Source organism: Gambusia affinis, linkage group LG04 (genome assembly GCF_019740435.1).
Source record: "Gambusia affinis linkage group LG04, SWU_Gaff_1.0, whole genome shotgun sequence".
Taxonomy (NCBI): domain Eukaryota; kingdom Metazoa; phylum Chordata; class Actinopteri; order Cyprinodontiformes; family Poeciliidae; genus Gambusia; species Gambusia affinis.
In genome coordinates, this window is record NC_057871.1 from 17,619,803 (window position 1) to 17,642,788 (window position 22,986).

Sequence of the window (22,986 nt, forward strand, 5' to 3'; positions counted from 1 at the left end):
AATTTAAGTAAATGGTGACAGGATGTGTGTCTACAGGTAAAAGCAGGTAAAAGCATGTTTTATTGGGTTCATTATTAAATCCAATAAATTAATGGTTTAACAAACCTTTTTTCATTGTCTTCCTTCTCGCAGCCGTGCAACCTCCTTGAAATTTGATTTGACAAAAGATTGTTTTGAATCCACGACTCTGTCTTTAACTTGGAGCAAAGGAGAAAACATGGAAGGAATCCCACATCAATTCCTGATTACCGTCACATGCTCTTGTCTTGTTCGACAGAGCGTGGCCTCAGAGAAGTATTGACAAAGTTTGGGCTTGAAGACAAGTATGACACCAAGGTAAAAATTAGCAACATCCTCCAAATTATTCAGCATGACACATCAGAGATCAACATCAAAACAACAGAATCCCCTACTGAAGCCTTTCTGAGGAGACTTTTAATGTGTGACACAAATGCTAGAAGTGTAAAATGTGTATCTAGTGATCTGGAGATGGACAAGAAGAATATTATCAACCCTCTAGATTTGATAACTGGATTGTTTCTCTGTTCAGACAAGTTCCTTCAGCAGAATATGGTTGGTAAAATGGTGTGCCAGTTTGCAGTCACACTCCTGCTGCCAAACATTGAAACAAGAGAGCTAACCATGATGCTGTGGTCTATGCGTGAAATTGTCCAAAATTTCACACCCTTGCAGCAAGCATTCAGAAGAAGAGGCAGTGAGGAGACTTGTGTTCTCTGAAATGCCTCTTGTATCATTTGCCAGGCTGGGAAAGCACTTTCTATCCAAGTCTGAGATGTTAAACAAACTGCTAAGTAACACAGAGCAGTACCATGACATATTTTACCATTCTGCTTTGGAGTGTGGAGATGTGCCACAAAGAATTCCAGAGGGGCTTGTCAAATTCAGCTGGTACCTTCCTTGTGGAGTTCTTGAGAATGGTACTTAATGCTCTGGATGCTCTTAATGCAATGGATAAAAAGTTGAGGACAAGAAGCCATCGTGCCATTTTGTTCAAGTTCGCATGACAGGAATGCCTGCTTCTGATCAAAAGAAAAGGGATGAGGCATTGCTAGAACAGTTCAATGTGACGATCTAGAGGGATCTTCAGATAAAGGCGTCAAAGCTTACAGATGTAGTAAGCTTTGACTCAAGCACCTGCATCTGACACCTTCCTTCTGTTTGGAGAGGAACTCCACCAATGGCTTCTTATAGCTCCAACTACAGTAAGACTGCACACAGCAGGCAACTTTAAAACGTTGCCTGCTAACGGACCTAAGCAAATTCCCTGAGAGGTTATCTGATAGATTTTGCAAAGAGGATAGAAAGATACTGGAAATCTCTATGATGCATAATAAGTTGCTAAGCTTCCGGTATTTCAAATGCAGGAATAAGTGCTTTACATCATTCAAAGAAGAAAAAAAACAACAACAAAAAAACAACAAATCTAACCATGAAAATAGAAAAGAAAAATCATAACTGGTAATACAGTGAACCTAGGACATTCGAAAAACTTTGGAGATTACCAGCAGAATCTGATGGACCAGAATCAGATGAAATGGGAAAAGATGACAGCTGACAACAGGCTGGCAATAATTAGGTTAAGTTATGTTTATTAATATTTAAATAGTAAATGTTCACGTTTATTTCAATGTTACATTTACCTTGAGATTAAAGTTAAATATTCATCTGAAAATGTACACAACTGCATCTGGCAAATTGTAAAAATAAGCAGAAAAATATATTAATATGTCTAAATAAAGTTTCAATGTGACTTGTTGTCACATTGTCAGACATTTACACAAAATTATTTAAAACATTTAACCTTCATTAATGTGAAATTACTGTTAATTATTTTTTAATAAGCCTTGGAGTCATTGATCTACAACCCGCTATTATGCACATACTGTAATACATTTTTACAATGGATAAATAAACTAATGGGTCTACCTGAGAGGCAAGTGAAAAAGTACAGAGACCAAGATTATTGAACATATGAGAAGACTTAACAGTGTGCAGTCTGGTTCACGTTGGTTTCAGTGCAGTAAGCTGAGGCTCGAAGGAGATTCAGCGAGACATCATTCGCACAAATTCTGTGGAAAGGTGAAAAACTTTGTCATTGTATTTCATCAGAGTGAGTCAACAATGTTCTGAAAACCTTCAGCTAATCAAGAACACAGCGTTGCGTGCTCACATTAGCAGAAAAGATTTCCACAATTTTGGTTGCTCTTTGCCTTCTAAAATCCACAACTGTACAGTATTTAATTTCATGCCCTATATATTGTTTCATATGTACTTGCATATCAATAAACACATCTAATGTGGGTCCAAATCTGAAGAAATCAAAATAGCTTAGTGGAACGTCAGGCTTTGTCACCTCAATGCAGTATATGTATAGATTCTGATGCACATACTGCATTGTACACACAAAAGTGTATGCATATTAGAATGAAGAATGTCTAATTCAAATCATTCTGCTGTGTCAGGGAGAGGGTGATTACTTTTGTGAAGTAACGCTCATGTTAATTTCCTTCCTCCTAATTGACCATCTTGGACTGAACTGTGAATGATTTTTTTTTTGCAGTGGATCATGTGTGATATATTTGCTGTGTCAGAGTGATGCTCAACATCAGTGAGAAAATTTAGAACAGCCTGACTTAGCTTATGACATTTTACATGCAGGTTACAGGCCAGAACTGTCCATGAATAGATAAAGTCAGCAAATATTTGAGTCCCCTCCAAAATGGCCTGTGACTGTGAACCAAGATGTACTGTAGCTTGATATTCATTCATATCAACAGTAAAAACTGCCTAAGCACTACTGCAGAAGGTAACATCTACAGTCTTCCCTACTTCCACTCTTTGGGAAAGAGCCAATCAGTATCAAGAAAAATGAATGGCGCTCCCGGATTGATGGCTTTGTAAATGCCAGCCAATAGCATGTCTAGTAGCATTGTGCCCAGTTTTTTTCAGCCTCTCAAGCTGCCTTTTCTATTGAAAATCCACAAAAAGGGTTTTTCTGGAAATAATTTGGTGTCACAGAAAAATCTGTGAATAGGTGTATCTCTGAATACTGAACTGTAAATAGGTGTGGGTCCACTGCAGTGTTTAAGCTTTAGAATATTTTACCTTCAAAGTCCACCTCTCCGTCTCCGTTGAGGTCCACGTCTCGCAGGATCTCATCAATCTCACGGTGGTTCAGCTGTTCTCCCATCAGTTTCTTCATAGCTTCTCTTAGTTCCCCAAGGCTAATCTGACCATCACCGTCCGAGTCGAACTTAAAAGTAAAATAGTTTTGAAATTAAAAATCTTATTTAAAGAAAAAGAGCTTTAACGTTTAGTAATATGCTGCTAACCTCTCTGAAGGCATCCCTTAACTCTTTTACTCCAATCATGTCTGCAGTCTCAGCAAGCATTTTGGGGCCCATCAGTTCCACAAAGTCTTCAAAGTCCACTCTGCCACCACCTGTGAAATAAAATATTATATTACTTGCTTTTCAAAGCATACTGTGTGATGTTTCACATGAAATCATAGAAGTGGAAATTCTGCTAATTTTGGCAACAGCTCCATGGTAGTGGGTCGAACTTTGTTTACCTTTTCTGTACTGTTTGTGGAAAACATCTTAAATTGACTGCATTAGTGTTATGAAGACTCACAGATCTGCTGGCTGAGCTCAATAAGTTCCATTTCAGTCGGCATGTATCCCATAGTCCTCATGCACTCTCCCAGGTCCTTATAGCTGATGAAGCCATCTTTATCTTTGTCAAACTCTCTGAAGGCTTCACGCAGTTCTGCAGGTAGAGACCAATTTGAGTGATAAAAAAAGGAAATTGCTAAGTTGAAGATTTATTGCTGCTGTACATGAGTGTGAAACAGAGTTTTTCTTTAGATTATGGAAGAGGACATTTAGTGAAGTATCTGATCTCAGAAGCACGTTGCTCTCAGAAGCTAACATTGGTGGACCTGAGAAGATTTGTGAATATGTATGCAACTGAGATATTTTGCTAAAATAAAACATTGTTCACATTCAGCTCAGTAGGTGCAACGTTAGAATTTCAAGTTGTGCAATATAAAGTTCAGACTTCAGCAGTTGGCAGTGGAGTTGCTGATATTTCAGTACCTTCCATTTCCTCTGGTCGTAGGTCTCTGTCCTGTGTTGGTGTGAGTCGGAGACAGACAATGAAAAACAAAAACAAAAAGAGTCCATTAACATTACTCTCTGACATAACATTCACATCACTGACAGCACTGTTTTAATGTTACCCTTTCACCTCTCCAGATTCTCTCAAGCATTTTTTTACCTTTCACCGTCTGTCAGCGTGAGCTGAAACTCTATAACAGGATTATGTGCTTTTTGGTCTGACTAAACAGACTTTCTATGTCCAGCTGTGGAGAAAGTGTGTCATAAATATGCTCCAGGTTAAGCATCTGAATTGTATAACAGGCATTCTTAGTGCATTAAAACTGAAAAAAGTTTTTTTCCTCTGTGTGTGTGCGCTTCAAAATAAAAGGGAACTCTGTGAAATCCAGACCGTTCAAGCACTTTATTGCAGAATAAGACACAATGCCATTATTTATTCACATTAAATAATGGCAAAAAAATGATGGACGGATGACAAAAGAACAGTTCCACTTGCAACTGCCTTGGTTTTTGGCATTAGTTGAAGGTTATGGAAGGATAAGTCTCTTGACTGCTTGTTCTGCGAGGTCATGACATCAGCAGCAGCAGAAATAATACAGGCTTGGATTAGAGAAAACAGGGGACACTACAGCAGCAGGGAGATTACAGCTGTAAATTGTATTACAAATCGTGAAGGCTTATCGGTTTATCATTTTCCTATCTGCAGCTTATTTTCATTTGCAGCTGAACTGCTGCTTGGTCAACTTTTGTTTTCAGATCAATATACTTGAGAAGGTTAAATGAACATGTTAGACACTTTTCTGCAGTGACTTTATGGATGATGTAATATTTGGACCATGCCTCCTTCAGTCTTGTTCCACTGGTCACGTCTGAAACAAATTCCCACACTGTGCATAAAACCCAGAAGCTTTACCAGTTAATTTAAAGTCAGACCCTACTTTACATCCCAAAATGACAAGAGCGGAAAGTAAAATAAAAATGTCAACAGCAGGTTTTGCAGATGCTGTTCGCAATTTTGTTTTTATGAAAAGATCAAAAAGATTAAAAACCCTCTGTTCTCTGTCTAGGGATTCCATTATTTTCCTTCTCCCATGGAGAAGATTAGGAGCCTTTTTTTATTTTACAAGGTTAAATCAGTTCAACTTGAAAGTTTGTAACATAAAAATAGCTGCATCTGTGTCTGTGCATGTTTCTGTCCTGAACTAGTAGCAAAACAGTTGAAATGTGTTTGCTATGAAAGTTGGTTGTAAATCTTAACATGGCTGAAATCTGTCACAAAGGATTTTATGCATAATCTTTTAGCACATATTTAGGTCATACAGCAGACTCTACAAGTAAAGAGGTAAAGCAGCAGAATAAATTGTTGACATGAGATTTGGTGAACACAAGTTTTTGTTGCAGTTTACAGAATTTCTTAGATTTTTGCCTACTTCATTTAAGCATCCTGTTCATCGCAGTGGCAACATAAACATCACTCCTTCTTCAGCTTTGATGGTGACAGTTCAAGTTGTTTCAAAAGTGTTTTATTATTGCTCTGACTGCAGATATGTGCAGGTTTACACAAGTAGCTGTGGTACTGAAAAAAAAATTTGATACTTGTGAATATTTTACAGGAATAAAACTTTCTTTTGTCTTTTGTATTTTAGAGAAACTTGCATTTATTGTCAATTCCTATTCATGCCCCTAGGACAATAAGGAGTGACCAATTACTCATTAAAAGATAATTTTCACTTTGAAATGCTTAAAAAAAGAGAATAAATAACAACAACAACAACAAAAAACTCAACTTTACCACAGACGCCAATAATTACAGATTCTGCATCTGCTTGCAAGAGCAAATTATGATATACAGGCATTTCTGCTTCTTAAAACTGCTGAGAAATTTTGAAATGGTCAGAAAAGTGCATCAATCTTTTCCATGTGATGTGATTGAACAATAAATTTAACAAATGTTTTCTAACAGAAACAATTGGATTTGTTTAAATTGGATTTTAAACATTTGTCAAGTTCAGTGTGAAGTTAAAAAAATTTAATTTACGATGTGCTAACACAATTATTCTGTTGGAACATAGGAGGGGTATGGATCGGTACTGAAGGTGATTTTAATTGTAAAGATGACTCAGCAGATTGCATTGACTCAACCTTGTCCAGTGTAGTTGGGTCAAAGAGTGTAAACGAGTGGATCAGAGTGAGATGCTTGCTGTAAAGTTGTGACTGAGTGGGTGTAAACTCTTGTGCAGGTGAGCGTCATACATACAAGTTGGCTTTGAGCGAAGCCCTGTCTGAGGAAGATACAAGCAGGCCCCACTATGTTGTGCAGCATGTTGCAGTTCTTAACCAGAGTGCATAGGGGGTCATCAAATTCCCGCCTGCTCACTCCTTCCTCCTCATCCTCCTCCTCCTCTGTGTCCACCTCCCCCGCACCACCCAGGGAACCTAGCATGGCCGTGGCTAACGCTGTGTCACTTTGCTGTACGGACGAAGCCCCCTTGGACAAAAGGAACCAGTTGGATTAACATTATGATATTCTATTCCGAACATACGATGTCATTTATTTACTTTTACAATGTGTTTTGGATTCCACAGGACAACAAATGACTAAAATTGTCAGTTTCTTTATCTGTTAAATCTTACTTTGATAGAGTGTCTTGTATGTAAATCAAGCAGAATGGGTATTTCATGCCAATTTTTTTTTACAAAAAATAACAAACTTCCAAGTATTTTACTGGGATTTTGTGTGATAGATCAACACAAATAGCACATGGAATGAAATCTTTGTTTATTTTGAACAACTAAAATCACATATGGTTTTCAGTTTTTCTACACTAGGAGACAACACTTTTCTAATATCCCTAAATAAATAAAACCATAACCAATTAATATCTTTCAAGAACTGTCATCTAACCAGCAAACAGAGTCTGACTGTACTTCTGTGCCTGTAGAAAATATTTTAAAATCTGGCTCCTGGAAAGTCAAAAATGTCAATATGACTGTATTTAGAAAAGTACCATTAGGTAATATGGTCTGTCAAATACCTTTTAATTACTAGTACTATATTTGTCTTTTCTTTTCCGTTATTATTATTTTCGTTTATTTTGTAACCTGCCAGTGGGACTACAGATGGAAATTTGGCACTTAACTATTATCTTATAAATTTACATGCAAATATTCATTAATATTAATATTTGTACCATTAAAATAAGAAACTCAGCTGAACTGCTAGTATTATAATCACTATAAATCCACAAGCTTTGTGAAAGTCGCCAAGGTTTTGTAAAAAAACAAATAAAGATAGATAAAAGAAAGCAATATAAAGACAACATTAGTAATATTCTAAGCTTTGAACATCTCACAAAGCACTATTCAACCCATCATCCAAAAGTGGAAGGAATATTAAACTGCAACTCTCAGCAAAAAATAACTCTTGGTGTAAACAGAGAAGCTAGACAAGGAGGGTCTTTTTGAAAGAAGAAGCCAAGAGGCCCATGGTAACTACAAAGTGCTGAATCAGAGTGATTTATGTTAAGGAAGGACACAATGAAATTAAGACAAAACGTGTCCTGATCAGATAAAAAATATATAAATAAAAAAGTTTTTTATCTACATAGAAAATTATTTATATTTTTTAAAACTACCAGCACAGATCACACTGAACATCCAATTCCCATTGTGACACATGGTGGTGGTGGAGTTATGTTGTGGGTAATCTGGTCAGTGCAGGAAGAAAACGTGCTAGAGGTTGGAAATGACTTGAGACCGGTTCAAAGGTCCAAACAGGTCAACGACCCTAAAGCTACAGAATTAGGGTTGTTACAAAAGATGGCCTGGTTAAGATCAGTGTTTTAGAAGGACCAAATCAAATGACTCATCAAAATGAATCTTTTCCTGAAAGACTAGGAAAACTTTCAGTCTGTAGATGTGGAATCCTAGAGGGAAAAACCCCAAAAGACTTGCAGCTGCAAAACTCCAAAGGATGGTTCTTAAGAGTACTGACTCAAGGGCGTTGGATACAAACACCCACTATGTTCACTTAAAAAACAACAACTTGAAAACCATGCATGATTTTTCTCATTATTGTGCACTGTTGTGTATTAATCTGTGACACAAAATCTAACAAGATGTGAAACTGTTTCTTTATCTAATTTCATGCTAATGCATACTTACCTTTTTCCTGTTACTGTCCTTGTTAGAAGTCTTGTTGACGTTTCCCATCACCCTCCCCCACCGGCCTCCTCCCACCCCCACCCCTTTCTTCCTTGGTGGTTGCAACACTTATCCAAGACTTCTTCTTCTCTTTTTCCTTCACCCCTCTTTGCTGCTCAAAAGTCCCATAAAAGAGGAAAATCCATGCTAGATCCAGTGCATCCCAAGTTGAGAGGGGGCAGCTCCTTTCAAGAGGAAAGAAAGTGAGTCCGACTACGCTGCTGTCACTGAAGGCGACTCCTCTCAGTTCACGTGTCCCAGATCCTATTGGTCCACTGAGACGTAAAGCAGGTGTGTGATGCCATGCTAAATCCTAAACTCCCGAGCTTTAAAACGTTTGGTGTGACGGTATAGAAAGCAGGATGAGAGAGATTGACGGGGTGGGTCAGGAACACTGGGTCATATCTGGGCTGAAACATGCTGCTCCTGCCAGACTCTGGCTGTGATTGCAGGACTTGACCATTTTTCTCTCTCTCCCTCCCTCTTACAGACACACACTCACACACGCTCTTGTTTATCTTCACAGATCATTTCTTGAATTTGGTTCAACTAAATCTAATTCATCTCATCCATCGTCCATCATCCATCACACCAGCTTCATATTTATGCTCTAAAAATGACCAGTCTGGCAGAAGTCTAAGGGTGTGTGTGTGTTTGAATCAGTGTATGTGTAAATCTGCAGGAGAAAAAGGGGGAGGGGATGGAGGAATTATGGATGGAGAGTTGGCCGCTGGTTTAATCCCTGGAATTTCAGATTAGAGAAAAAGAGCTATGCTGTCAGGCGATGGGAGTGATGGGGTTGTGAATAGAAGAAATATGTGTTTGCAATATTGTTAGTCTCTATGAATACTGAAGAAATGTCTGAAATGTATACAATCTTGAATTATGATTATTCAAGATGATGTTTTGGAAATAAAAATCATAATGACATCCTTTTTTACTCAATAAACTTATTAATGGATTAGTTGAATTAGGCAAAAGGTAGAATAGCTGAATATAATGACCTGTAAAAATATTCCCATATTTCTCTCATTATAACATGAACCTTAAATGAATCTATTGGGATTATCCTAATACAAAGTATTGCATGATTCTAAAGTTTAAAAAAAAAACGTTGTACGGTATATATTTTTTTAATGTTTAGAAAACTAACAAAAAATGAAAAAATAAAAAACAAATAAACAAAAGAAAAAACCTAGGAGGGCATGTCATGGATTCCCACACCTGGAGCTTCTCAAATAGAGTCCAGAGCATTTTGAGCATCTGATGAAACTGAACATGACTGAGTTTGGGGTATTTTTCCAAAAAGGTGTGGCTGAAAGTTTTAGTCTGTGCAAATCTGATAGAGACATGCATCGTTAGACCAATAAAAGGTGGAACGGTGATATAATGACCCAAACGGACCAAGAAGAAGTCCCACTTTCAGCAAAGTCTTTTGAAAATAATTGAAAAACATTTGTCCTTGTTCTTACACTTGGCAGTCGTGTACTACTTTGTGTTGGTCTACCACATTAAATCCTAACGATAATAAAAAAAGTAAAGAGTTGTAACATTAAGTAATGTGAAAAAGTTAAGCACTTCTATAAGAATTCAAAATCTGTTATAAGTTGAGCTTTTTAATGCAGAATGTTTTACGCTGTTATTGATTTTACAAATCTAATATGATTAAGCTTACAATTTTGTTTTGCTTTCATACAGTTTTTTTTCCTGCTGACTGATTTATATAATTTTTGGAAACTTTCAGGTAGAGTGAACCAGATTTCTCCCCTCCCCAGTAGCTGCTGCTTAATTCACATCCCGTCTGTTTATTTTGTGAAGCCTCTGGTAGTTGCTACTGTTGTCAACAGCACCACCGTCTGGTGCATTTGTAATGCAAGCATGGATCATCTTAACAAGACAGGTAAACAACAATTAAAGTGCCATCTCTGTGCGTTAGTTGTTTTACTGCTGTCGGATCCATTTTGGTTTTTGTCAGGTTTTCAGCCACTAAACCTCCCTGTGATTTATGAGTGCCAGGAGAATTTTCAAGACCTGCTTTTGATTATATGTGTGTCTTTATTAAAGTATTTTAAGGCTTCATGTGAATACATTTTTGGTCTCTGTGTGAAAAATATTGTCAATATTTACATTTGTGCTCATATGTACATAGTCAGAAACTTTCACTCTTTTTCTTTATTTCTATGTGTCTTCATCCTTCACCTTATTCTGCAAACAAAAGGGATGTTTGTTTCCTTTTTCTCAATCAGTCCTGCTGATGGTAAATATATAAAAATTGATCTTCAGATATCCAATATTTATAGTTATTTTTTTAATCCCCATCTACCAACACTAAGAGCTTTTAATCCAGTGTTGTGTGTATTTGTGTGGGTGTCTGTTTTAGCACAACTCCTGCTGCGCTGTTTGCATGCCAGAGATTAACACATGAATAAGGCTGCAGCTCTAATCCTCGCTGGACGGTTTAGGAAAAATTACACTTTTTTTTGTCCTTTTCTAAATCTAGTCTTCAGCGCTCTCATGCTCACGCTTTTCTTTGACAAGCACCATACATTTATTGTTCACTCCTTCTATTACATTTTGCATGTTCATCCTTTATATTTTTCTAAATAAGTATCATGATTATTCAGGTAGATTATATGTTTTGTGAAGCAATAGTTTTAGTTGCACTGTAACCATTGCTGTCATCAACATTTGTGATATTGTACTAAAATATTATAAGCACCTTGAAGAGCAGAAGGAAGTGTCTTGGCAGAAGAACATTTGGTTTACATCCATGAGCTGTATGTTGTTTAATACAAAATAAAGTTCAATTTGAGAGGGAATAAAAGTTGAGCTAGATTTTATTCCATCCACACAATAATTGTTCATCATCTCCTGTCTCAAGATCAGTGGAAATGGACAATCTTCATCTCCACCCAATTTCTAATTTAAATAAGAAGCTGCATACATTTATATTTATTTATGAACTTTTGTACAATTTAAATTGTCATTGTTTCACCAGCAGGCTGTGGAAAATACGAGACAATGATGGAGAAACAGTTTAAGAGTTGTAATGCTCATAAGTGGCCACTATACGTCAGCATCATACCTTCCTCCACAGCACACCATAGAGGAAGCATTTGAAATGTTGCTGCTACATTTTCTATTTTTGGACAATAAGCAGAAGTGAAAAACAAAAAAGATTAACATTGTAACTGTGAGTGTGAGGTTAAGCATGTCACAAGTTTAGTTATTTTATATATGTATTTATATTAGTCTCTAAGCAGTAAAGTATTTAATATTTTTTATGGTCATATTATAATTCCACACAGACAGATAGCATATCTTTTAGTGGAGAAAAAATATATACATTATATATTTTTAGTTACACATTATATTATTCTTTTTATATAAATATTTCTTGATGATTTGAAGAAAATTGTGTGAAAATCATAAACAGCATGACTGGGTTCACATACAAAGCTGAGTTTGACATCAAACTAGGGGGCAAGTAATAAAAACATGCCCCAAAATCAAGCATCACAAAAATTATGCAGCTTAACCTTTTTACTGAATGTAAAAAAAAATCTTGCCTAATTTGCCAGTCTAGTTAACTTCATGTCTCTCAGTCATTAAACGCCAAGCATAGCAGCTGGGTGACAGTTTGCGCTTCATCCCTCAACAACAGAGAGCAAAGCAGATGCCCAAAAAACATGGCCAGAAGATTTTCTAACAGGAAAATCCAGTACTGAGGTGCTGAAAAACAATGTGGACAACTTCCAAGAGTGGGGATTTACATGATACCCAATGCTAGTAGCTGCACTGTGGCTAAGGTCAAACCCTGTGACTGATATCATCTGTCTGTGTATCTGCACACTGACACATTAACACACATTTGTAGAATAGTTCATTAATCACCCTGTTATAAGGTTAATTGTGCAACTTTATAAAGCAACTAAATATAAAGCTGTGGCATTTTTATAACAGTACCTAAATGTGTTGTCCAGAACATTGTTGTCATTACTCTACTTTTCTATAAATTGTCTCTCACTGATCCAGAATAAAATCCAATTAAATCTGGGGGTCTGGCCAGGTGCCCCCTAATATATTATAACATAAAAAACTCCAACAACCCCCTCAACAGTCCAATGGGAATACACACTCTTGGATTCACTTTTTGAAAAATATCAGCATTAATTTTAATTTGGTATTCCACAGGTGTTGGCTGAGTTCTCCAAAAACTGGAAAAGTGTGTCACCCATGACAGTTCAGCAATATTTAGATCTCATAGGGTGCCCTGCTACACTATGATCTTACACCATGGTGATGAATGTGTTTCACTCTGAATTGTCAGATTCTGCCTCCTCCACATATGATGTGTGTGATCCTCAAAGAGCTCCTAAAAACATCCTCAGTCCATGATGGCAGCCCACTTTCTTAAACAGAAAAAAAGACTGGGATGTTCCTGACCTTCTTTTTCTACATCGTTGATTTACTTATCAGAATATGTATAATGCCTACTGTAAGTCTTTCTCCAATGACTTTTAGACCACTGATTTCAAAAGCCAAATCTGCAACAGCAGAACTGAACAAAGTCATATTACGTTCATTTTATCTCACCTCCTTTGGAACATAAGAGAATTTATCCAAGAGGAGAAAACCAAACATTGCTTGTAGCAAAAATATCCTATTGCTTTATTTACCTTTTGTCTATTCGCCATTCATCTAAATCTATCCAGGACCAACAATATCACGGATGAGGAACAGCTGCCTGTTTTGCCAGACTTTAAAGCTATTTTGCATCAACCAGTTGTGATACAGTAACACCCATGGAATAAAAGAGAAAGCACTCTCAGAGACAATCACACAGAATATAATAATCTGCTTTTATTTCTGTGTCTTATTTGCACGCTCTCTTGACCCTTCTGTGATTTTCTCTGAATCTTAAGTATTTAATATTTCATTGAAGCAGAAGATTAGACTTCCATTTTAATTTTTCTAAGATAGCAGCTCCTGTTAGCAATTCATAATCATAAGAATGTCATGATCAGTAGGGAGCATATATAAGCAGATTTTTTTTTACCACCTAAATCAAAATAACAAAAAAATAATGGATCTTTTGATAAGGATCAATGAAATGCCATAATTTTGGAGGATATAACTCATTAGACAGAAAGATAGAAGACAAAAATACCTGCGTAGATGTGCTGGCATTTGGAACAAGTTTCTTTCTTTGACAAAACATTTCTCAAACATTAGTAAATCTTTCACATTATTTAGCTGTAAATAGGTTTTTAGCACTATTATTACAGTCCTGATAGTGATGATTATTTCCCTTTGATTTTTTACAGTCAAAAACACCAGTATACATTTACTGAAACTACCCTTTGCAACAACTTCAGTCTTTTTAAGAAGTTCACAGATAATTATCATCTGAGATAAGTCTCTATATTACACACTGTAACAAACTTTAAAGTCCTTTTGACTACTTCTGAATGTCAAAAACCCCTAAATAACTTTTCAAAGATGTGTTTTAGCTGTATGATAGAAGATGTTTTTAGTAGATAAGATTCAGAAATCCCTGGACTCCATATGAGCAAGCTAGATATTAGCTTCTAAACCCATTTCAAAGTCAAAGTTTTTTTTTGTTCTCAAGATAAAACATAAAATACATTAGATGGAAATGCTTGTGGCAAAAGCTAAGGGCCACATTGGGTATTTTACTCAAATAAAACAAAGTTTTAAATTTAGTCATTGTAGGAAAAAAGTTATTTAATCCCTCCCAACACCAAACAAAATAGAAGTTAAATGCTAATCTAGAGATTTGAAAGTTTGGCCAGGCTCTTTTTAACTAAATTGAAATGGCTGTGACGTTAGTTTGCAGGGTTTTTTTCCTGACAGAGGTTATTGCAGCAATGCAGAGATTGGGCCACATCATGTGTGGCAGTTAAAACAAAAGCTTTTGCTTTACATTTTCTAATTTCCATACTTCAAACGTTTGATTTCAGTTGAACAAATTACTATAAATCAATGAAGATATAAACCATTTTTAGGTATTTTCTGCAACATGGAGCATTCTTTAACCAAGTTCAATAAATTTAGCAAAAGTCACTACATGTTTGTAGAAAAAAAAACAACTGATAAAAGATGAAAACTGTGTTACACCTTTCATTTTTCATTTTAAGATCAGTAAAAAAAACAACAACAACTATGCACCATTTTCTTTTGTCCTGTGTGTCTCAATCAACCATCTGAGTTGGTAAACCAGGTTTATTTATTTAGTCCAGGGCTGCACAAAATCAGTCTGAGTAAAAAAAGGCCCCTTGGTTGCACTCTTGGAAACCCCTACAATAAAGTAATGTAAACACAGAAGTGGTTATTTAGAAAGCTGTTCACAACTATTACTTTTAAGGAATTAAATAGGATTCTTTGTCATTTTTCCAATAGACAGAAAAGTTTCCACCACAATTTTTGCATTCCCTTCAGATCAATTTAATTGTTTTTACTATTGTGGTTTCTTATTTTAAATATATTCTATTCAATTACCATTTTTTTAAATTGAAAACAGAGAAAGAATGTAACATTTTAATTTAAATACTGTACTATATATGAACTGCTATTAAATGAACAAGAACAAAGAAACCATCATATAATTTGTATGGGAACAGCGGGATGCCATAAGAAGAAAAAGGTCCTGATGCAGTCATTAAAAGACCTGACATACTTTTTTCATCCTGCCACCAGACAAGGCTGTGCTAAATGTCCCACATTCCCCGCTCTCATTCTCAAACACCTACTCGCTGTTGAAAGAGAATAATGCCATTTGCACCTGTTCTGATTTTCTCTGATGCTTTTCCATGTGACGTAAAAGTTATATGTGAATTCCCTTTTTCAGGTCCTGGAGTTCCTATGGATTAGCGATTCTGTTCAAACGATGCCACCAGGGGATAAATGTAGGCAAAATGTCACAGAGAAGTCAGAACTGCATGTTCTTTATCTCTATATCCATGAGCGTAGAGTCCAACTGTTGCTGCACAGTGTCACAGTTATAATGGTCCATCAACTAACCCACTTTTAAATCTGTCCACAAAATCTGTTCTTGTTTTTGTACTCTTGCCCTCTTTGTATTTTCTGCATTTTCAACAACAACCACAACAACATTAAAAACCGGTATGTTAACTACTAAGCCTACTGAGCAAAACGTGTTTCCACACGTAAATAATTTTTCTTTTATGGGAACATTTTGGTTTTGTTGAGTTCTCCCCTTTATTTTTAACACTGAGTTGTCGAATCAAAGTTAAGCATATGGCTCCATTTTATGTTGGCATTGTTTAAGCTGAGAATTTCCACACTATCAGATTTTTTTTATTGCAGTCCAAATGGAAAGAGACATTTGGACTGGTTAAACTAGATCAGGGGACTTCAAATCCAAGCCTCGAGGTGCCGGTGTCAGGCAACGTTTAGACATGTCCCTGGTCCAACACAGCTGAATAAAATAACTGAATCCCCTCCTGAGGGTGGAGTCAGGTTTCCCAGAGTCTTGCTAATGAGCTCATTATTTGACACAGGTGCATTGAAGCAGATAAATGTTTAAATGTTACAGGACACTGGTTCCCACAGCCTAGTTCTGGAGACCCCTGCACTAGATATTAAGTAACAGATTTTTTGGCACTTTGTTCCTCTTTCTCACTGCTTTACCCATTTATAACTATATGACAGTTGAAATCAGATAGTTGTATCAACTATATAAATAGATTCATGTGTAATTTGACATTAAATCAAACACTGAAATGTTAATAGGTCTGATTTAAATTTCCTATATGGTATCTGTTGCTTTCTTATTAAAATATAAAAATTGATTAGAAAAAAGAACTACTACACCATTAAGCATCATATGGAAAAGCCCACGTGATGATGTTATGACTTTGGGATCTTCTGATAGGTGGATTCACAGCATTTGGGTTAAATGGAGGAACATCTGTGGATGTTAAAGAAACAGCACTTTCCTCATGTGAAAACTGGGAACTTTTAAGAGAAATCGCTCTAGATACAAGGAAGAATGTTGATCCTCCATAAGTCTGGTTCATGTTTGGATACAAACAGCAGATACTTGAAGATGCCAAATTCATGTATTCACACTATTCATTATAAGTATCACCAACATGAGGTCGTCCAGCCATCTCTGTTCAAGAAGGAGATGGTTCCCTGTGTTACAGATTAGCATGCTTTGCAAATCAATCAACCTAGGAAAAAAACTCTTGAAAATCCTGGCATTTGTTCACGGTAAGAGATGGACATTACCTAAATGAAGACAATTTATGGAGCAAAAGGGGTTAAAAAGTCTCTCAGGAAAAAGGTGACATTAAAAAACTGATAATTTAAATACTATATATTGTGAAAAGATTTAAAATTTTGGAGGTCATACTGCTTGGGATCTTAGTTGTAGAGTAGCATCAAAGTTTATGTTTTGGGTAGGACATCTGAATTTTAAGAAAGATTAAACAATGATAAGTCAGCACTCGCTGCTCAGACACAAACAATATTTTTACAATCTAGTAGACGAAATGTTCTGCTATATTACTTGTGTTTAGCTGGCTTGTATCTAACAAGGATCCGAATATTCAGAGCAGCACCAACATTGAAACTTCCAACAAAGACTAAATCCTATGTTCTGTATTTGCGGGGAAAAAAATAAAAAAAAAACCTGCCAGCCTTTCAGAGGTCAGATTGTACTAAAAAAATCTCATCTTGTTCCTGAAAGTTCAACTCTATTCTCTGCAGTAGAAGTAAATTTTCCTCTAAGCTCTAATCTCCCTGTGCATCACAATCAGTCTCTTCTATGTTTCTTTACGACACTCAGCCATCCATCCCTCATCCTGACCCAACCTTCTTTATTCGGTTTCTCATTATTCAGTCCATCTGTTGCTGTTGCTATGGATGGCAAATCAGAATACAGAATGAGAGCTACATATAGAAACACAAAATATTTTACGTTTTCTATGAGACTGTTGTTAGTCTTGCTGCTATGCTGTCTGCTGTGACAAAAATCCCATCTGGCCAGATGAAATGAAAAGCACATCAAAGATATCACTGCACTTTCAGGGATTATTTAGAGTTCCTTGATCTTTGTTAGAAAAAGTTGAGTTTATTCAAATAAAACCCAACTATAGGCTGCAACAAACACATCAGCAATGATGAGTCTATTGGCTTTAGCAGTAACCCTGCATGTACTAAACATTGTGACTTAGAGCTGCCAATTTAGCCTCGCTGCAAATAGTCAGCACATATGACTAAATGTGCATTGAAAAGAAATACTTTACAATATAAAGCTGAAACCACATGTCAGACTCTGAATACGCATTATTAGCCAAGAATGAGCAAATGAACAAGGAATTTGACGTTGGTTTTAAAGCACAGACAGCGTACAGACTTAAAGTACAAATATATAACCTTTATAGGGAAATAAAAATAAGGATAAAGAAACAATATGCATTCATTTGCAGTCAATGTTTTTTTGTGTTGTAAGAAAAAAGGATTGTTGTGCAAAAATGCTTATTTTGTGTTTGCAGCAGAGTTTCTGACTGTTCAGGTTGTTAAGTGTTTACTGGCAAGGGATTCGCGCTGAAAGCAATATCTTAGAAAATACTTTTGCTGCATATCAGTCAGAAACACATTGTGCAAAAAGGGTCATTAAAAAAGATGAACAGACAGCAAGAATTGAGTATCTTTTTGTAATTTCATATATCCTAACCATTATTATGGTGTTATTATTATTATCATTATCATTCTGCTTTCTGGATTTTTTTTCAATTCAATCAAAATATAACCTTACTTCATTTCTGAAGAGGGAAAAGCACCTGCTCCATCTTTTGACATTCGGAGAGAAGGAGGACTTTTCTAAGAAACACAATGGCATCTTGGTCAGCAACAAATCTCTACCAGCCTCCAACCAGGATTCGTTCATCCCTTGAATGAATTCTTACACATTCATTCATGTGTAAGAATATTACATGCAGCCATGTCTCTATTTATTCATTAAATAGAATAAATAGAGACATAATTTAGTCATTATTTACGAATGAATAAATGGATGAACACCTGTATGAAACCAGTTTCTCCAAAGACCCATGGATTTTTCTTGTCTGAGTGGAAGGATATTAGCTGAAACACCATAACCAGATTCAGAAATGTTGTGAAGGGAAGGTCAAAACAAATGAATCATCTACTTGGTGGCGCACACACTGGGTGTCTGCTTACAGCTATAAATAACCCATTCTGGTTTCCAAAGGATGATGTTTATCAAGACAAAACAAAAGCAGTGGTGAGGTAGTTTTCTACAGGTCAACCCTGAAATGTTCCCCATTAAAGGAAATTGCATTATGGGGTTTGCAAAGGACCCAATTCCAGAGGTGGAAATGAGGAGGCCTTCACTAATAAATAAACTGAGGAAACTTACACATAAATCACAGGAAGAGGGACATGGAGCATAAGCAGCACTACAGAATGAACGATGACAGCCAGTGAGGTGATGCACTGAGGCAAGGATAGAGAACGATCTTGGCTCCAAATAAGTTTAATCAGGGGGATGTGGAATAGCTGTGAAGGAGAGTAAACAAGGAGAATGAAGATGAAACAAAAAGCACAAGTATCACACAGGGAGCAAAACTAGACACAAAATGATCTACGGGTCAAAGGGGAAAAAGCCTAACACAAAAATAGGAGGGCAAACCAAAATGCACAGAGAGAATAACACAACAAATAAGTTAGAAACAAAACAAAGGAATGAACCCTAATAACAATAATGAACACAGAGAAACTAATTGAATTTGGCAAAACCTTATGAACGCATATTAACGACAAAGAAATTATCAGAACACCAGTCAGGAAAATTTATTAAATGAGAAATGTTTTAGGTGATTTTCCTAGTTTGAAGATAGTTGCTCAGTTTTATCCTAAATCATATAACGATGGAAAGAATTATTCAAGTGCAAAACGTATTCCAACAAGTGGGATTTTGATGTGATAAGAGTCTATGTACAACCTCTACTACTCAAACACATAAATCATGTGGACAAAAATCAGTATGTCGCCCTAAAACTCTTCTACAAGCACACAAACAGAAAATGAAACCTAAAATCTAGGTATTATTAATCTTTTCCTGGTAGGGCGTGGCAAACTACACATGACCTTATGCAGACATTTTGCAAAACTTTTGAAGATCATTGTAACTCACTATTAACACTAAACTGAACTGTAATAACACAAGACACTTGTTCATGCTGACTTTTCCAGTCAAATTTCTGTCACATGCATTTCCTGTTTTTCACCCCAAAGCACAAAAACTTTTATCATGTCAGCATGGAACATACATGGCCAATGAAAATCTTTGTTCATCTTAAATTGGAAATACAGCCACAAAAAACAACTTCAGCAAAACAAGACCATTAAAGTCACGTTGATACTGTTGGGGCTGATATTATGTCTTGCTTCTGATAGATTTGTTCATCTGGCAGCATCAGCACATTGGAGCTTAGTTAATTATGAGAAGTATATTATTACTACATCCTGTCAATATTCTTACACATGGGTGAATACAATGACTGAAAATCTCCTAACAATGTGTGAACAAACTCATTCTGAATATAGCCAGTTATGTCTCTACTATGCAGCAAACCTTTTAGATCAGTAAGTGAGATTAGTGGAAGTATTTGAATGACCAAAGAGAGAAACCTTTCACAATATGCAACATCAGCAGAAAAAAGAAATTGTGGTTTAACAAAGCTTGAAGTGTTCTTCATATCATAAATGCAACTTTGAAAATGCTGAGGAGAGAAGTCATGTACTATGTAGTCTTCTTGATCACCATCAATTACCAGTTTCATGTTTAGGTTGATAAAGGACCCAAGTGCAGAACTGAATGAACATCTTTAATGAAGAATAACAAAGAGAACTCAAAGAGAGGGAAACACAGGGAAGCAGGTCCAGAACCTTTTGGCAAGGAAACAGAAGAATCCAGTAACAAATATAGAAAATTCAGGAGCTGAAATATTGAGGAGTGTTATTACTGACAAGATGCAGGTGGTTGATTACAAACTGGCAAAGCTGGGAGAGAAATAAGCAAACAAGTTGACTGAGGGAAGATGAACCATGAAGCACAGATGGAGCTGAATATGGACTGAATGGATCTAGAACCGAAACCAAAGTTCATTCACTGAACCCTAAATATTGCACATCTTCGAATAATTACCTTTTTTTTAATCATTTTAAAATGGATAATTATTTTAACTGGTAATGAATGGAAGCAGCTAAAGATAATACTTCTCTCTGTCCCAAAACTTTTTCTGTGCTAAAGACTACATCTTCCTTAGGAACCACAGTAAGTATGGAGAAAAGTTAAATCAAATCAGAACTGGGTTCTGCAGCAGCAACACTGTGAAGATGATCTAGCAAGCATCCAGTATTGTGTTAAATAGGCAACGCTCCAAGGAACAAGCAAACTCACTGAGATGTCGTCTGAGAATGACTCATGTTTCCTTTACGTTTTCTCTCAAGTGCTGGTCTTAGACATTATAGGAAAAAAGGCCAAATGATGAAAGAACAGGGAATGCACCTATTCATTCATTTGACAAAACAAATCAGTTGAAGTCCTCCAAAAGCTGATCAGAAGGCAGATTATTCCAACCAATAAAGGGCTTATCTGTTAATGCGAGTGCAATAGTTCATTCTTGAAAAGAAGGTGTATTTTCTGTGTTTCCATGTCTGACCTCGTCAGATTACAGTCACAAATTGCTATGCAGAGTGCATTTTTAGACGTAACGTATAAATGCTCAGCGGCCATCTGATTAATTGAAAGCAGTCCATGCCTGATAGCGGCTTATGTCAGCCAAGCAATGTAAACACCAGCTCATAAACTCAGAAGTGACCCAATTTTCCATTTTATGGCCCTACCTGTCCAAAGACGGAAGCCACAATGGGGCGCAGCTTCCTTTTGTCTCCTTCTGGCAACCAGAGTTCTTCAGGGTCTCCATCAGGGGAGGACAAACTCAAGGTCTTGGCTTTGGGCTTTGGTGGCCTCTTTATGCTTGCTGAACTCCACCGTCTGAAGGATTCAATCTTTTTCTTAATGGAACCCTAGAGAGCAGTATCACTGGTGTCAACCAAGCATAGCAAAAATCTCTCGAAAGAAAGACAGGAAGAAAACATAAAGTAAAACTATCTTACAAAATGGAAAAAAATGTTCAAATAGATTTTTTTTTCTTATAATTGATAGAATAGACTTTATATCTGCATCAGTGGCAGAACTTTGCACATCACAGTTATATATTGGCATGCAGATCCACTGACCTTCTTTATTAGCTTCCCCTCCTGCACGTCCACTGACTGTACACTTTTCATCTCAGTCATCTTTGCAGTCCAGCTGAACCACAGGGACGTCTTTATTTTGTTCTCCCTGTGCCTCGGTCTCTCGTTCTGTCCTTCTCTTTATCTGTCACTACAGCATCTGACACCAAATCATAATCTGAGGTATATCCCCCCGCTGCCTTTGCTCCTCCTCTCATCCTTTACACTCTCCATGTTTTACCCCTCCTCTTTTATTTACATCCATCACTCACTTTATTCTGCGTTTGACCGGATTTTATTCGTTCTCCAGATTGTGCACATTTTCATTCACAACGAAGCATAGCAGGAAATATTCTTTAGTCCCGTCATACAGTTGACCCTGTATAGAAAATAGATCTAAATATTCAGAGTTATATATTTAGTAGGGGTGTATCAGTGGCACTCGTCACATTGTGTCTGATATGAGCCTGCCACTATTTTCCACCCATGTATGTGAGTTCTTTGATAATCCTGTATTTATTTCCGCCCTCACCCTTCTGCTCTCATGCTAATGTTGGCTTATCCTCAATCCTCTGCAATTTATAGTGCTTCACATTGTTCATCATTTTCCTCATATGGGATGTTTCTTCATATGTATGCGCTAAATCGTACATACACACAAATACCAATTAAGCATCTTGACTGCAAGAAGCTTTAGCGCTGGCTTTCTGGGCTCCATTTCTGCTGCGTTCCTCAGAGAAAAAAAAATATTACCATTGTAGAAATTTACCGCAAAAAAAGCTTTGTGTAATGATATAAATATCATTATATTATTTCTATTAATACAAGTTAGGCTGGTTGAGATCCAGAGTTTTCAAGGTGCAGACAACTAACTCTAAAATACAATGAATAAAAAATACAGCCAAGATTAATTTCAAAAGCAACAAAACTTGCAAGTGCTTTTAAAATATTTTAAAAATCTTAGAGTGTGACAGTTTCAAGTGTTGCCGCAGGGAGTGTCAGAATTAGGGGGAGCATGTGAGATGGTCTATTTTTCAACTCAGATGGGATGTTCAGGTTAAAAAGTCCTGAAAGTATATGTTGCAAACTTGATGTTTGCTGGATTTAAGTCAAGTCAAATGAAGTTTATTTGTATAGTATATTTTAGCAACAAGGCAGTTCAATGTGCTTCACATAATAAAAACATAAGACAGTGAACAAACAAGCAAACACACAGAAAAAGAAGCACAGATAACTTCAGTTTTGTTTCTGTTCAGCTGGAGAAGGTTATGGTACATCCATGAACTGATTTGATCTAATAATCAGTGCTTGTATAGATAATTGGACC

The 22,986-nt window shown here is 36.5% G+C and overlaps 1 protein-coding gene across 2 annotated transcripts; it reads right to left on the bottom strand.

The window, feature by feature from the left end:
- Positions 1 to 1,644: 1,644 nt before the first annotated feature.
- cabp2a (calcium binding protein 2a) lies at positions 1,645 to 21,785 on the bottom strand. Of its 2 annotated transcripts, none has more exons than XM_044115137.1 (7): positions 21,663 to 21,785; positions 21,267 to 21,449; positions 4,119 to 4,149; positions 3,655 to 3,789; positions 3,354 to 3,463; positions 3,127 to 3,274; positions 1,645 to 2,090 (listed from the first exon to the last, which is right to left on the bottom strand). In XM_044115137.1, exons 1-7 carry the CDS (start codon positions 21,720 to 21,722, stop codon positions 2,065 to 2,067), a joined length of 693 nt encoding a protein of 230 aa, XP_043971072.1. In that variant the 5' UTR covers positions 21,723 to 21,785; the 3' UTR covers positions 1,645 to 2,064. The 2 variants fall into 2 exon arrangements, with proteins under 2 accessions (XP_043971072.1, XP_043971071.1); XM_044115136.1 differs by lacking the exons at positions 21,267 to 21,449; positions 21,663 to 21,785 and adding exons at positions 6,397 to 6,627; positions 8,304 to 8,359.
- Between the last annotated feature and the right edge of the window lie 1,201 nt (positions 21,786 to 22,986).

Excerpts from the sequence above, each read along its gene's own strand:
- cabp2a (XM_044115136.1), bottom strand. The coding sequence starts at position 8,351 with ATGGGAAACGTCAACAAGACTTCTAACAAGGACAGTAACAGGAAAAAG. Across the intron at positions 3,790-4,118 it reads ACGACCAGAGGAAATGGAAG|AACTGCGTGAAGCCTTCAGA; the intron begins GTACTGAAATAT and ends CTCTACCTGCAG. Across the intron at positions 3,464-3,654 it reads TGAGCTCAGCCAGCAGATCT|GTGGTGGCAGAGTGGACTTT; the intron begins GTGAGTCTTCAT and ends TTTATTTCACAG.